Here is a 15,244-nt window from a genome sequence, read left to right as displayed (position 1 = left end):
GCCGGTAAATGTGCTTCCGTCAACTGTCGCAAAAACATTTACGACCTCTGAAAAAATGGTGGTTCTGGTTAATTTAGTCCACTGCAGTGGATTATACGTACAAATACAGTGAATTACAGAACTACAATTGTAATCAGGGCAGAAATTTGACAAACTGACTTTTTGGAAAGGTGGCATCCTATGACGGTGCCACGTTGAAAGTCACTGAGCTATTCAGTAAGGCCATTCTACTGCCAATGTTTGTCAATGGAGATTGCATGGCTGTGTGCTCGATTTTATACACCTGTCAGTAACGAGTGTGGCTGAAATTGCTGAATCCAATCATTTGAAGGGGTGTCAAGTGGACACTGTCCACATACTTTTGTATTTGTAGAATATTACTACACCGGAAGGGGTTTCAACATATCTAAGCCTTTATACTTATTGCATGAACGAATTGAAAATGGGCTAAATCAGACTCAAATGAAATGTCCCACCTGATCTTGCCTCCTGACTTCCTTCCAATTTTGAGACATTTATTTTCATTGTTAGAGCGGCCACTCCAGTATCTGGTCAACATCTGTTCAGGCGCCGATAATCATTGTGCTTCTTCACATGAAGATGACTTATCTAAGCATACATTTGCACTATATTCAGTAGGAGGCTATATGGGAAATATCGTCATATTTAGCTCATCCAAGTTGCTATTTCCAAAGCACATCTCTGCTATTTCTGATTTAAAAATGCTTCATTGCAAATCCAGAGCTCCAATCGCAACATGTTTTCTGTAAAGATACAAACGTAGGCCAATCTTTGCTAAAAATGTATTTTATTTATATAACAGAAAATGTAAGTTGCATACCTTCAATACCCCTGCCTGCCCTGTTTGTTTTGGATGATGGATGTAGATTGGGTCGTCAGCAGTGGACCCTCGCAGTCCAGACCCAATGACAAAATAGCTACACGGACTGAGTTAACCTTGTATATTTATTGATTTTTTGTTTTGCGCTGTCTCTATTCACACTCACAGGGCCCTACATACTCACACATGCACTCACTCCATCTTCTCACTCACACATAATATGCAAATACATTTATACTGACTCTACACACGAACACCCACTCACATACAGTGCATTCGGAGAGTGTTCAGACCCTTTGACTTTTTCCACATTGTTATGTTTCAGCCTAATGTATGCCCTCACTAACTGTAAATCGCTCTGGATAAGAGCATCTGCTAAATGACTAAAATGTAAATGTAAATTGTGAACGTGTGATCAAACATATCAAACCAACCTGGCTTACCTGGAATATTATTGTACAGGTGGTAGGGTAGTGCACTCATCCAATAACTGCAAGGTTCAAGCCCCTCTCCTTTAGGCCTTCATTGCAAGTTATCTGTTCTCAATCTCACTGTATGTCTGCAGAACACTACTTGAGAAATAGCTCCCATAGAACTAGAATATCATTGTACACTGAACAAAAATATAAACACAACATGCAACAATTTCAAAGAGTTTACTGAGTTACAGTTCATATAAGCATCAGTCAATTGAAATAAATTCATTAGGCCATAATCTATCAATTTCACATGACTGGGAATACAGATATGCATCTGTTGGTCACAACTACCTTAAAAATAAGGTAGGGGCGTGGATCAGAAAACCAGTCAGTATCATGACATGTGTCTCATGAAGCGAGACACATCTCCTTCGCATAGAGTTGATCAGGCTGTTGATTGTGGCCTGTTGTCCCACTCCTCAATGGATGTACGAAGTTGCTGGATATTGGCGGGAACTGGAACACGCTGTCGTACACATCGATCCAGAGCATCCCAAACATGCTCAATGGGTGACATGTCTGCTGAGTATGCAGGCCATGGAAAAACTGGGACATTTTCAGCTTCCAGGAATTCTGTACAGATCCTTGCAACATGGGGCCGTGAATTATCATGCTGAAAATTGAGGTGATGGCGGTGGATGAATGGCACGACAATGGGCCTCAGGATCTCGTCACAGTATCTCTGTGCATTGCCATCGATAAAATACAACTGTGTTCGTTGTCCGTAGTTTATGCATGCCCATACCATAACCCCATCACCACCATGGGGCACTCTGTTCACAACGCTGACATCAGCAAACCACTCGCCCACACAAAGTTGAAACCGGGATTCATCCGTGAAGAGCACACTTCTCCAGCGTGCCAGTGGCCATCGAAGGTGAGCATTTGCCTATTGTAGTCGGTTACGACGCCGAACTGCAGTCAGGTCAAGACCCTGGTGAGGACGACAACCATGCAGTTGAGCTTCCCTGAAACGGTTTCTGACAGTTTGTGCAGAAATTCTTCAGTTGTGCAAACCCACAGTTTCATCAGCTGGCTGGTCTCAGACAATCCTGCAGGTTAAGAAGCCTGATGTGGAGGTCCTGGGCTGGCGTGGTTAAACGTGGTCTGCGGTTGTGAGGCCGGTTGGACATACTGACAAATTCTCAAAAATGACATTGGAGGCGGCTTATGGTAGAGAAATTAACATTAAATTCTCTGGCAACAGCTCTGGTGGACATTCCTGCAGTTAATATGCTAATTTCATGCTCCCTCAAAACTTGAGACCTCTGTGGCATTGTGTTGTGTGACAAAACTGCACATTTTTGAGTGGCCTGTTATTGTCCCCAGCACAAGGTGCACCTGTAATGATAATGCTGTTTTATCAGCTTCTTGATATGCCACACCTGTCAGTTGGATGGATTATCTTGGCAAAGCAAAAATGCTCACTAACAGGAATGTAAACAAATTTGTGCACAAATGGCAAATTTATGGGATCTTTTATTTCTGCTCATGAAACCAACACTTAACATGTTGCATTTATATTTTTGTTCAGTATAGTTCTGTGGTAGCCCCAGCGTGTTATGCTGAGTAAGCTAAAGGAGAGGAGATTGTACAGTATAGGCCTGCCTATGTCAAGGCTAAGGCGTTCACCATAATAAGTAATGCAAAATGGCCTATAATGAATAGGAATGTATTGCAATGATGTTGTCTTGATGTTACCTCCTCAGTAAATAGATTTAAAATGCATTAGACCTTCTATCCATTTGATCAATACACAGGGGGCAGGCAGACATCTAGCCACCTTTAATTTTCTGAAAATGTCATATGCCTAACTGCAGCCAGCCAGACAACAGCAGCACAACAATCGATAGCCAGATCACCAGGCACGGTAGACTCCAGCCTCCTCCTCCTTTTAACTACGTAACTGGCGGTTCAGTCCCAGTGGACTCAGACAGCCGCGGAGGTAATTTACCGGGAGCCATTTCCCAATTATCACGGGGCTGCTTTGAGATACGGCATCGTCACTGCAAGACCCCGGTACCCCGAGATCCATTCAGCTATTTAACTCGTCTGTTGGACCTTATCTAATTAAGATTAGTGTGTGAGTGTGTTCGGTGTGTATGTCCATTTCAGGTGCGGTCTACAGACAGCCAGACTCCCTGTCAGTACAAATGTGGTCTTGAATACTGATACTCAGGCTGCTCAGGGACCATGCAGTAGCAGATAGGGGGAGGGAGAGAAGGAGCAAGACAGAGGAGGATGGGAAAGGGAGGGAGGGGACAGAGAGGAAAACTGACAGAGGCAGTGTAGTGACCACCATGATCCCAGTTTACAGCAGAAAGAGGACAGACGGAGAGGAGACAGATGGAGAGAGAGAGAGGAGCACTGTTTTTTTTACGTCATTTTAGCAGATGCTCTTATCCAGAGCGACTTACAGTAGTGAGTGCATATATTTTGATTCGTACTGGTCCCCCCTTGGGAATCGAACCCACTACCCTGGCGTTCCAAGTGCGATGCTCTACCAACTGAGCCACACGGGACCATGTTTATGATGAGCTGGACATTTGGGGCCCCTCTCTCTGTGATTGTCTGGTACCCCACTCTCATTGAGATGAATTAGTCTGGCATTGGGAAGCAACGGTGGCAATAGCAGAACACACGGCAGTAAATATACCAGACCTTAAGGTGACTCAGCTTGGCAATGAAGGGGATTTAAAGGAATAGTTTACCCCAAAACTAAAGTTTCCAGACCACCAAAGTGGTCTTGAGTCTAACGGAGGTATGAAAACTTTGATTTTAAAGTGAACTATTCAGCTGTTACAACGACACAAATCTTTCAAGGTTAACATTCCCATTCAACAACCTGGGGCTTTTTCTAACACTTAAAACGAAATACATCAAGTTGGAGTGGAGAAAATCAAACAGGCACTTTCCTCATTAATTTGAAGGGCATTTTGTTTTTCAATCTTTATTATTTACAATAATCAGAGATAACAAAACGCATCATTGGCTCGTATAATTGTCTCGTCTTTATCTGATGAGGCGAAAAGCTAATTTATTTCCGAATTCAATGTTTATCAGTTTAGGAGCTCATTTACTAAAATCTTGATAGTGTTTGTTTATCTGTCTCCAGTCTTCTCCAGTATGACACACCAGTTCCCCTGGTCGTGGTAGCTGCTCTGTACGGTCACCCCTCTGACCCTGACACACAGCTCCTCCAGCTCCCCCTTCTGGAACACATGGTAGTAGCGGTGAAACACTGGGCTGGGAGAAGCGTTGAGGGCAGGGGCAGGGGCCTGGGCTTCAGTGGGAGGGTTTAAAGTCTTTTTGGAGCCTCGTCCCCCCTGCTCATCCCCTCCCCTCCTCTGGTTACACCCTCCTCCCCCTCCACCCTTGAGGTGCCAGGGCACCAGCAGGTCTTGGGAGTTGAAGGCAGTGCGGTTGGTGTGAACGCTCAGTTTTGCTGGACTCTCTGTCTCACGGTGGACTTTGGTGCAGCCCATGGATATACCTGAAGTATCCTGTGCTGTGTTGTAGGCGTCTGTGGCATTGCCTGTAAGACTCTTTGACTCCTGGTTGTTGTGGTCCGTGGAGTCGTCTGTAGGACCATGTTGTCTGGTCTCTTTGAGGTATTTGGACTTCTGCTTGTTGTATTCCTGTTCCACAGCCCACACATAGATCAGAGCCCGTCCTCCAGGCCTCAGTAGTCGAGCAAGCTCCTCAACCACAGCCTGCCTCCGCTCCTACACACACAAACAACTCAGATAAACAACTACACTTGATTAAACATGAAATAAGATCTTTTCAGTTCATGACCACTGACAGCTTGATAACGAAAGACAATCTCAATGTGAGATACAGATTAATTAAATCACTAAATCAAGTTGAATTAAAATCACTAAAATGGAAAGCGTCTGTGTCGGTCTGTGTGTGACCTGTGTGGAGAGGTGGTGTATGACTGCAATAGAGATGCAGGCATCACAGGCATCACTGCGTAGAGGTACATTGAGGGCATCTGACACAAAGGCCTGGAAGCCTCTTTCAGAGCAGATCTGGACCAGAGCACTGCTACGGTCACACCCCACCTACACACAGGAAGGAGATACAAACACACACAACTTTATTAATCCACCCAGCCCACCGACAAATAGGAGATACAAACACACACAACTTTATTAATCCACCCAGCCCACCTACAAATAGGAGATACAAAACACACATAACTTTATTAGTCCATATAGCCCATAACACGCACGCACACACTTCCATTTTAATCTAAACTTCCTGATTAGTAATTACTCCTTTTCCAGTTTTGACATTAAATAGTGAGAGGAATGGACACAACTCCTGACCATAAAGCTCCTGCATGACCCCAGCCAACCCCATTACTGGCCTGCCTTTACAAACGCCTCATCGAGAGAATAATTAAGACCTTTACATCCTTATCAAAGTCACCCAACATACTCCACATAATGAAAACCAGCAGTGGACAAATTACAGCCGGAGCAGCCAGCTGCAATAACTCACAGCGGAGTAGGAGAGAGTGAAGGAAATTGATAGCAGTAATAATCTTTTGAATAAAACTCCTGTTCGGGGGAGAAATGTAATTAAGCTTCTTCATGAGTCATACGCTCTAGCCTATAAGGAGGGGTCTGGGGCAAGACTGGAAGAGAATTTCATATATTCTGTCTTATCATGCGTGAGTCACACAAACACACACACACACACTCGCCAAAAAAACACACGTTCACTCTTGCTCATACACAGAGACAGACACACAATGGTCAACATTTGCATTCAATTTAAAGTAGTGAAGTTATCACTATTAGAATGGCTGAGGGGTTGAAGAGTCTCTGCAGGTAGCCTAATCCATTTACACTAAAGTAGAGTAGCATTCACAAGGCTTCGCTAAGATGGGAACATCATGTAGAGATTGTTTTGGAGTCTTTGAAAGTTTAAATGGTATATCTAAAGCATTGTCTGAGTACCCAGATAGAGGAAAATGCATGTTTTAATCAAGATGAATAATCTATTTTAACCAAAAATGTAACAAATATAGTGTAGCATTCAAAAGTTTTTTTTTTCTCATCTGGCTTCCATAATCTGTAAACATTGTGTAGAGATTGTTTTGGAGACTTTGAAAGCTTAAATGGTATATCTAACGCCTAGACTGAGTACCCAGATACAGGAAATGTATGTTTTTAAACATATAAGACATTTTCACAAAAATTGTGTAGCGTTTATAACTGTAAAAGAGTAGAAAAGTTTGAAAACTTGTATGGTAGGCTAATTGAATTGAGAGACGAGAGGGAACAATAGGGTCAATAAACAGGACACTCTCTCTTCCATAGATAGTGTTAAAAGATGCTAGTATTTATAAACTACCCTCACAGACTCCCTCACCGCAATCACTTCCGGGTTGACGCCCAGGTACTTTCCGTTCCCACAGCCCACATCAGCGAGAATGCTTCCTGGTTCTAGGGAAGACAGGAAGTCACACACGCGTGGCCAGGGGGAGTGTCGAGTGCTGCTGAAGTGACCAGCGATCTCCTCGTACACACGGTGCACAAACTCCTCCTCTAGACGGCTAGCGTCAGTCTGGCTGCGAGGGAGGGAGGGGGGCGAGGGAGGGGCAGTAGGCTGCTGGCTGTCACAGGCCGAGGGGTACCCTGCTCAGAGGAGAGACAAACGGATCAGCACAGGTAAAGGTAAACACAGAGACACATCAATCCCATCTGCTTTTAACAAATCAAGGAGCTCACCGCAGTCACATGGTGTGCGGCGCACCTTACGGAAGGTGAGAGAGGTCCTGGTGCCCCTCCTACTTAGGGTGAGGTTACTATGGTTACTGAGGTCAGAGGTCACTGCAGCAGGGGATTCTGGGTCACAGGCTGGCACCACGTCAAACTTCCTGGGGGTTATCCTGGAAAACCACAGAAAACGGGATAGTTCACCCAAATAGTCATTTGGGGCGGCGCACAATTGGCCCAGCGTCGTCCAGGGTAGGGGAGGGAATGGCCGGCAGGGATGTTGGTAGAGCATGGTGCTTGCAACGCCAGGGTTGTGGGTTCGATTCCCACAGGGGGCCAGTATGAAAAATAAAAATAATGTATGCACTCACTAACTGTAAGTCGCTCTGGATAAGAGCGTCTGCTAAATGACTAAAATGTCAAATGTAAAGGGGTAGTTCACCCAAATGACAAAATGACATATTGGTTTCCTTACCCTGTAAGCAGTCTATTGACAAGGTATGACATCAATCCATGCTTTGGTTTAGTGTCCATGGCACTGTTTACACATACTAACATTTTAGCATTTATGGCACAAATCCTACTCAAGAAATTGATTCAATATTAGCATTTTTCGCGCATCATGTTCAAATCCTACAGTGAGGGAAAACAGTATTTGATCCCCTGCTGATGTTGTACGTTTGCCCACTGACAAAGAAATTATCAGTCTATAATTTTAATGGTAGGTTTATTTGAACAGTGAGAGACAGAATAACAACAACAAAATCCAGAAAAACGCATGTCAAAAATGTTATAAATTGATTTGCATTTTAATGAGGGAAATAAGTATTTGACCCCCTCTCAATCAGAAAGATTTCTGGCTCCCTCTTAAAGGGAGTGCTCCTAATCTCAGTTTGTTACCTGTATAAAAGACACCTGTCCACAGAAGCAATCAATCAATCAGATTCCAAACTCTCCACCATGGCCAAGACCAAAGAGCTCTCCAAGGATGTCAGGGACAAGATTGTTGACCTACACAAGGCTGGAATGGGCTACAAGACCATCGCCAAGCAGTTTAGTGAGAAGGTGACAACAGTTGGTGCGATTATTCGCAAATGGAAGAAACACAAAATAACTGTCAATCTCCCTCGGCCTGGGGCTCCATGCAAGATCTCACCTTGTGGAGTTGCAATGATCATGAGAACGGTGAGGAATCAGCCCAGAACTACACGGGAGGATCTTGTCAATGATCTCAAGGCAGCTGGGACCATAGTCACCAAGAAAACAATTGGTAACACACTACGCCGTGAAAGACTGAAATCCTGCAGCGCCCGCAAGGTCCCCCTGCTCAAGAAAGCACATATACAGGGCCGTCTGAAGTTTGCCAGTGAACTTCTGAATGATTCAGAGGAGAACTGGGTGAAAGTGTTGTGGTCAGATGAGACCAAAATCGAGCTCTTTGGCATCAACTCAACTCGCCGTGTTTGGAAGAGGTGGAATGCTGCCTATGACCCCAAGAACACCATCCCCACCGTCAAACATGGTGGTGGAAACATTATGCTTTGGGGGTGTTTCTCTGCTAAGGGGACAGGACAACTTCACCGCATCAAAGGGACGATGGATGGGGCCATGTACCGTCAAATCTTGGGTGAGAACCTCCTTCCCTCAGCAGGGGCATTGAAAATGGGTCGTGGATGGGTATTCCAGCATGGCAATGACCCAAAACACACGGCCAAGGCAACAAAAGAGTGGCTCAAGAAGAAGCACATTAAGGTCCTGGAGTGGCCTAGCCAGTCTCCAGACCTTAATCCCATAGAAAATCTGTGGAGGGAGCTGAAGGTTCGAGTTGCCAAACGTCAGCCTCGAAACCTTAATGACTTGGAGAAGATCTGCAAAGAGGAGTGGAACAAAATCCCTCCTGAGATGTGTGCAAACCTCGTGGCCAACTACAAGAAACGTCTGACCTCTGTGATTGCCAACAAGGGTTTTGCCACCAAGTACTAAGTCATGTTTTGCAGAGGGTTCAAATACTTATTTCCCTCATTAAAATGAAAATCAATTTATAACATTTTTGACATGTGTTTTTCTGGATTTTTTTGTTGTTATTCTGTCACTCACTGTTCAAATAAACCTACCATTAAAATTATAGACTGATCATTTCTTTGTCAGTGGGCAAACGTACAAAATCAGCAGGGGATCAAATACCTTTTTCCCTCACTGTATATATGTGACTGTTGAGCTTCATAATATATTTGAGATACTTTTGGATGTTTTGAACCTAAAGCATGGATTGTTGTCATACCTTGTCCCTAGACTGCTAACAGTGTAAGGAAACCGATGTCATTTTGTAATTTGGTTGAACTATCCCTACACTCACTAGTCTCACCCTCTTCCTTTCCCCCCACTCTTTCTCTCCATCTCTCTTACCAGTGAGTCCATAGGTATCAGCTCTCTCTCTCATTCCCCATCTCTCTCGCTCCATCTCCCTCTCCCTCCCCCTCTCCATCTCTCGCTCCATCTTTGTCTCTCCCTCTCTCGCTCCCTCCCCATCTCTCTCTCTTACCCGTGGGTCCATAGGTCTCTGCTCTCTCTCTCTCCCCATCTCTCTCTCTTACCCATGGGTCCATAGGTCTCTGCTCTCTCTCTCCATCTCTCTCTCTCCCCATCTCTCTCTTACCCGTGCGTCCATAGGTATCTGCTCTCTCCCTTCATCACCAGGAGACTGCGCCCTGGCAACACTACGGCAACCGAGCGGCCTTCAGGATGACGGAAATCCATCACCGTCTGCAATGAGAGAGAAATGGAGCGAGAGGGAGACAGAGAGATGGAGAGACTGAGGAGAGTGACAGGATATAATGGAATTTCAGACACTGCTGAACCGGTGTGTTACAAAGCAGGAAAAGATCACAACGTTCTACACCATCAAATCACAGGCTTTACTGATATAGACATCTACATGCTCACACACACACACACACACACGATCTGGGCTCTCTTCTTCCTCTCAGATCCTCTGGGGAGTATCACCCTATCAATGGAGCCGCTCGGCTGTGACCAAATCAATCCAGAACCAGACAGGTTCTCTACGCTACAACCCTCAGCAATTAATCACACACGCAAGCGCACACGCTCACCAATTGAATAGGAACACAGCTCAATGTTAACTGATTCATTACCTTTGCCTGACGACTTCCTGTTAAATGATTACTGCAGAGGAAACAAAGATATCCTCAAGTAGGCTTAACCTGTCAGTCCAGATAACCTACTGCACTACAACGTCAGAAATAATAACGCAGTAGAAGCCTACAACTATCACTTACAACTGCCTATTTATTTTTTACTGAACAAACAAATACATTGCCAACCACTCAAGACTACTGCTTCATTACAACTTACAAAACATAGACGTCCCTCAAGACACTTCATCACAAAGACCTATTACAGTATCACAACCGATCCACTCAACACTGCCAACTTCACCACAGCTTCAGAGACAAGGATATGTTTTATATTATATCAAATTAACTCTCAGTCAAGGCTGTCAACTTCACTATAACATCAGGGCAGTTCACTTCTCTCCTATCAGTCTGGGTATAAAACGTCCTTTCCACATCGAGAAGTTACTTATTATTATGTCACAGACACGTAGATGCAGCACGGTGCACTCTGTCTGTCTGTAATTGATCTTGTGTCGTAAGAGAGGCTGTTGCTAATGGCACCCCTGCACTGCAGGCACAGAGGAACAGATGAGGTGTCGCATCTAAAGCCGCCCCCCTCTACCCCGTCCCATCTAAAGCAGCCTCCCTGTCAGCATGTCGCAGTAAATGCTGCCCCCTCCCGTCAACCAGTCATGTACTGACAGTCTTGTAGCTGTGACAGGGAACAACTTCACACAGACATATGGAACATTGGGACCTCTCTCTCTTTCCTACATCTGTCTTTGTATTTATTTCATTAATTCACCATTAACAAAAAGAAACAGTCTTCAAAGACACGCATCATCAACTCAGTCTATGAAACGTAACTCTCCACGGTAGTTTGTGTGTGTGTACTTGTTTGTGTGTGTGCGTCTTCTGGGATACTAAACATAATTGTGAGGGCCTCTCCAGCAGAGAAAGGTCTTAAACATAACTAACCCTCCATTAGACTGCAAAACCTTTATACACACACGTGCAAACTCACACTTCCCAATCCTCTCAATTAGGCTGTTACATTAACACGCTCACAGAAACTCTGAAAAGCTTTTTCACTGCAGTGGAAGCGAGAGAGAGAGCGAGAGAGAGAGACAGAGCGAGAGAGAGACAGAGCGAGAGAGAGAGAGAGACCACGAGACAGAGAAAGGGTGGGGAAAGAGAGAGGATGGGGACAGAGTATAGACTTAATATTCTGTGAGGAAATGAAAACAGATCGAAAATGTACCTTAGCACCCAGGCTTAGGGAGAGGATGAGGTCTTCAAAGGCAGAGTGAGTGTCCACATGAGGAGGAATACCTAACAGCAACACAAATAAACCATAAGCTCAATGGTATGCCTTTAAACACCAGCACTATTAACATGTTATCCAAACACCAACCAGTATAAGGGTCTAGAAATAACCTCTGAATAACTGACATGAGGATTGTGTTCATTTCCAGTTCCACACACTTTACAGTCTGATTCTACAGCAGCATTGACACTACCTTCATTGTCCTCTACCTTATGACTGCAGAGCACGCTGCACCTGTGTGGTCAAGGCGAGTACTACAGCTGCTGGATGTGATTTAATTAGACTCACCTTGTCCAGACTGGTACTGGTTCACAGTCAGCTGGTCTGGCATGATGTCTGTGTGTCTGTCCCTCACACACCTCTCCAGCACAGGGACACACACCTGGGGAAGACCTGGGAACAAGACCACAAACATCAATGTATAGCAAGGGAACCACTGAGTATATTCCATACACTGTAACACCATACACTATTATGATGATCATATGACAGACACAAACCTCCAGGTAACGGTTTGTCTTTGTCCACATTGTTGTTGTCATAGCGAAACTCGTAACCATAATGCTTCACTCTCCTGTGCTTCAGGGCTTTCTGCACTGGAAGACAAACAACAATCATTACCCAGTGGCTGAAACCTGCACAGGCACTGACAGTTGGTCGATTGGTTGCCTGGGGACCAGACGGTGAATTTGTAATAAACCGTCTGGAATTGTTTTTGTCATTTAGCAGATGCTCTTATCCAAAGAGACATACATGAGCAATTAGGGTTAAGTGCCTTGCTCAAGGGCACAGACTGATTTTTTACCTAGTCGGCTCGGGGACTCAAACCAGCGACCTTTCGGTTACTGGCCCAACGCTCTCAACTGCTAGGCTACATGCTGTGTGACAGTGTTTGATTCTGGAAATGGTCCTCACAGGCGCAAAACCATGTAAACACCTGGAAGATTTCGGTTAGTATGCATGGTTTGTGTCTGTGTACTTCCATCCTGTGCACGTGCCTTCAATTATGAGCAAACATATTTTTTAATTGCCACACATAGACCCGTGTTTTGAAGTCAGTTTAATAATACCTTCCTGTGGATATTCTGTCTCAAATTTCGACCAGCTGAGTGACCAACACCACAGTCAATCGGCAGAGTAAATTTAAATATAATTTTATTCAACATTCGTGACAGATAAGGGACGTTTAGGATCTTTCTATATAAAATGTGCGCAGCGTTGTCTACGTCATTTGAAGACATCGCCACATTTCGTGACTAGTTGATTGGTTGACTGATGGATCACAAGGAATAATGCATATTTAAAGTACCAGTGACATCCTCATCGTGGGACGTCCAGTCTATAGCGTCCAGCAGGAGAGCCTCTTCCTCCGGAGAGACAAACTCTTCAACCAGCACCAACCCTGGGGGGAGGTCCACACCCCCCCCCAACCCACTGTCCACTGCAGGGAAACATCCACAAACACAACTTACTACAGGGAGCATAACACACACACCATTTTTCTTTCAGATCTGACTGACTCAACTATGGTGACCCCCACACTGCGCGTGCACACACACACACACACACACACACACACACCTATTTACCTGTAATGACATAGCTCAGGTACAGTGTGACAATCTGGTCCCCACACTGCAGCTGTCGTCCGTTGAGGGCGTGTCCTCTCTGGGCGCTGACCTCTGACCTGTAGGTCACTAGGGCGTAGGGTTTGTGTGGGGGCATAACCAGGGTCTCCACTTCGCCGACCTCTCCCAGCACGTCCTGGAGCTGCTCACGGCTCACACCGTTACCTAACCCACCGTTAGCCACCACCAGGCTCTGCAGAGAAACAGCAATATAGCTAGCATTACAGTCCTAGACCGTGCCTGTGTTATTTTCTCAGACAGCTACCTAGTCAGATTGCACAGTATATAGCTATTGTATTCGTGTTCAGTCTACTTTCTTAACTTACAGATGTGTTGTTCTTGCTCCGTCTAGCGGCTAGCTACTGGTGCTAGGTACAGTAGCTAACACGTAAACTAGCTTACTCTCCCGCAAAACAAAGACTGCAGTTATTACCTTGGTGGGCTGTGTTACTGTGCTTATGCCCTCATGCTTCAGTAAAGTATGACTGGCTTTGATTTGCTTTCGGAGAAGTTTCTTCTCCTCTTTATTTCTCCTGACAGTTTTCACGTTTTCTGAGTAGGGCTCCATGGTGCAACTACTAAATACGTCCCCACTGCAACACAGACGTGAGAAATGTTTCCGGAATTACGTAAAATACCTGTCCAGGCGTTGTAACATCTGGTATGCGTCAGCAACACCTGGGCAGAGGAATGCGCCTCATATGGTCGTGTTCCCCTGCTCAGACGTTGCGGATGCATGCCAGATCTTACAACCCCTGGATAGGTATTTTACAGATCAGCTAATCACATCATATGTTATAGCAATCTGGTGTTAGTCTTGCTAACACCAGCCTCGCTCTAAATTCTTGATTTGATGTGTAGTCACGTGGGTCGCGTGTTTCGCCTGTTCTTGGAACGTTAATTTATCGGTTGCAGGGAGGTTCTGATAACGTTTTACTATGGTCCCTGAAAGTTTCCTGGGATATTTTATTAATGTTCTGAGAACGGAAATTATAAGTTATTTTGATTTTTTTGTATAACTTCTTTATTAAAACGTTCACCTGAATGTCAAGACCTTTAATAACACTGCTAGCTTTTTTGAACACAATAGGACCCATGGAAATTAATTTCCTTAGGCATTCATCTTACAAACACATTCATTTTTTTATTGTGACATGGCATCAGTGAGATTTGAATTCATAACCTTCGGTTCTCTATCTATGGAATTAGTCCACCGTGCCTCCAGGACAGAGATAGCATGCCATATTTTTTTAAGAATACAAAGCTGTTCATTTTAGTCTATTCAAACAGACCCCATTTCAAAGGAAACAAACACTCCTTAAGATCAGGTGTGGCCAATAAGTAGGCACGGCCAACACACACAGACACAACACACTAAACAAGACAGAGGCTAGAGAGAGTTTGGTTGATGCTGAGAACGGAATGTAGATGTTTTAAAATAACATTCTTAGAACATTCTCTGAACTATACTAAAGTTTTCTTGTGGCTTTTATGGAAAGTTTTCTTAATGTTCTCAGAACAATTAGAGAACATGACTAAATAGAACCATGAGGAAACCTGTACGAAACATTGTTTCTTAACGTTGTTTCTTAACGTTCTCTGAACTATTTGAGAACATTCCCAATGTCAAACCAGTTGGAAAACGTTCCTAGAACAAAATTAAATTGAATGTGACCGTGTTTGAACTTTTAGGAAAACTTCTGTTAAAGTAATAAAATATATATACACTACCGTTCAAAAGTTTGGGGTCACTTAGACATTTCCTTGCTTTGGAAAGAAAAGCAATTTTTTTGTCCATTAAAATAACATCAAATTGATCAGAAATACAGTGTAGACATTGAACCATCAAACAGGCAAAGAGTCAATACAGGACTAAGATTGAATCGTACTACACTGGCTCTGACGCTCGTTGGATGTGGCAGGGCTTGAAAACGATTACAGACTACAAAGGGAAGCACAGCCGCGAGCTGCCCAGTGACACAAGCCTACCAGACGAGCTAAACCACTTCTATGCTCGCTTCGAGGCAAGCAACACTGAAGCATGCATGAGAGCACCAGCTGTTCCGGATGACTATGTGATCACGCTCTCCGTAGCCGATG

At 44.4% G+C, this 15,244-nt stretch overlaps 1 protein-coding gene across 2 annotated transcripts; it reads right to left on the bottom strand.

The window, feature by feature from the left end:
- Positions 1 to 4,249: 4,249 nt before the first annotated feature.
- Positions 4,250 to 13,709, bottom strand: alkbh8 (alkB homolog 8, tRNA methyltransferase). Of its 2 annotated transcripts, none has more exons than XM_045212806.1 (11): positions 13,578 to 13,709; positions 13,106 to 13,337; positions 12,826 to 12,957; positions 12,017 to 12,112; positions 11,805 to 11,909; positions 11,451 to 11,521; positions 9,709 to 9,815; positions 7,065 to 7,225; positions 6,706 to 6,971; positions 5,238 to 5,387; positions 4,250 to 5,045 (listed from the first exon to the last, which is right to left on the bottom strand). In XM_045212806.1, the coding sequence occupies exons 2-11, from the start codon at positions 13,239 to 13,241 to the stop codon at positions 4,422 to 4,424; spliced, it is 1,848 nt and encodes a 615-aa protein (XP_045068741.1). In that variant the 5' UTR covers positions 13,242 to 13,337; positions 13,578 to 13,709; the 3' UTR covers positions 4,250 to 4,421. The 2 variants fall into 2 exon arrangements, with proteins under 2 accessions (XP_045068741.1, XP_045068740.1); XM_045212805.1 differs by lacking the exon at positions 13,578 to 13,709 and adding an exon at positions 13,471 to 13,549.
- Positions 13,710 to 15,244: the final 1,535 nt, after the last annotated feature.

This window comes from Coregonus clupeaformis, unplaced genomic scaffold (assembly GCF_020615455.1).
Source record: "Coregonus clupeaformis isolate EN_2021a unplaced genomic scaffold, ASM2061545v1 scaf0052, whole genome shotgun sequence".
Classification (NCBI taxonomy): Eukaryota; Metazoa; Chordata; class Actinopteri; order Salmoniformes; family Salmonidae; genus Coregonus; species Coregonus clupeaformis.
Note: the sequence above shows the minus strand (reverse complement) of the source record. Positions and strands in the feature narration are given on the sequence as shown.

Coding starts and splice junctions, on each gene's coding strand:
- alkbh8 (XM_045212806.1), bottom strand. CDS start 13,241: ATGCCCCCACACAAACCCTACGCCCTAGTGACCTACAGGTCAGAGGTC. Junction 11,522..11,804: donor CCAGTACCAGTCTGGACAAG/GTGAGTCTAATT, acceptor TGTTGCTGTTAG/GTATTCCTCCTCATGTGGAC. Junction 5,388..6,705: donor TCAACCCGGAAGTGATTGCG/GTGAGGGAGTCT, acceptor TCCTGTGTGTAG/GTGGGGTGTGACCGTAGCAG.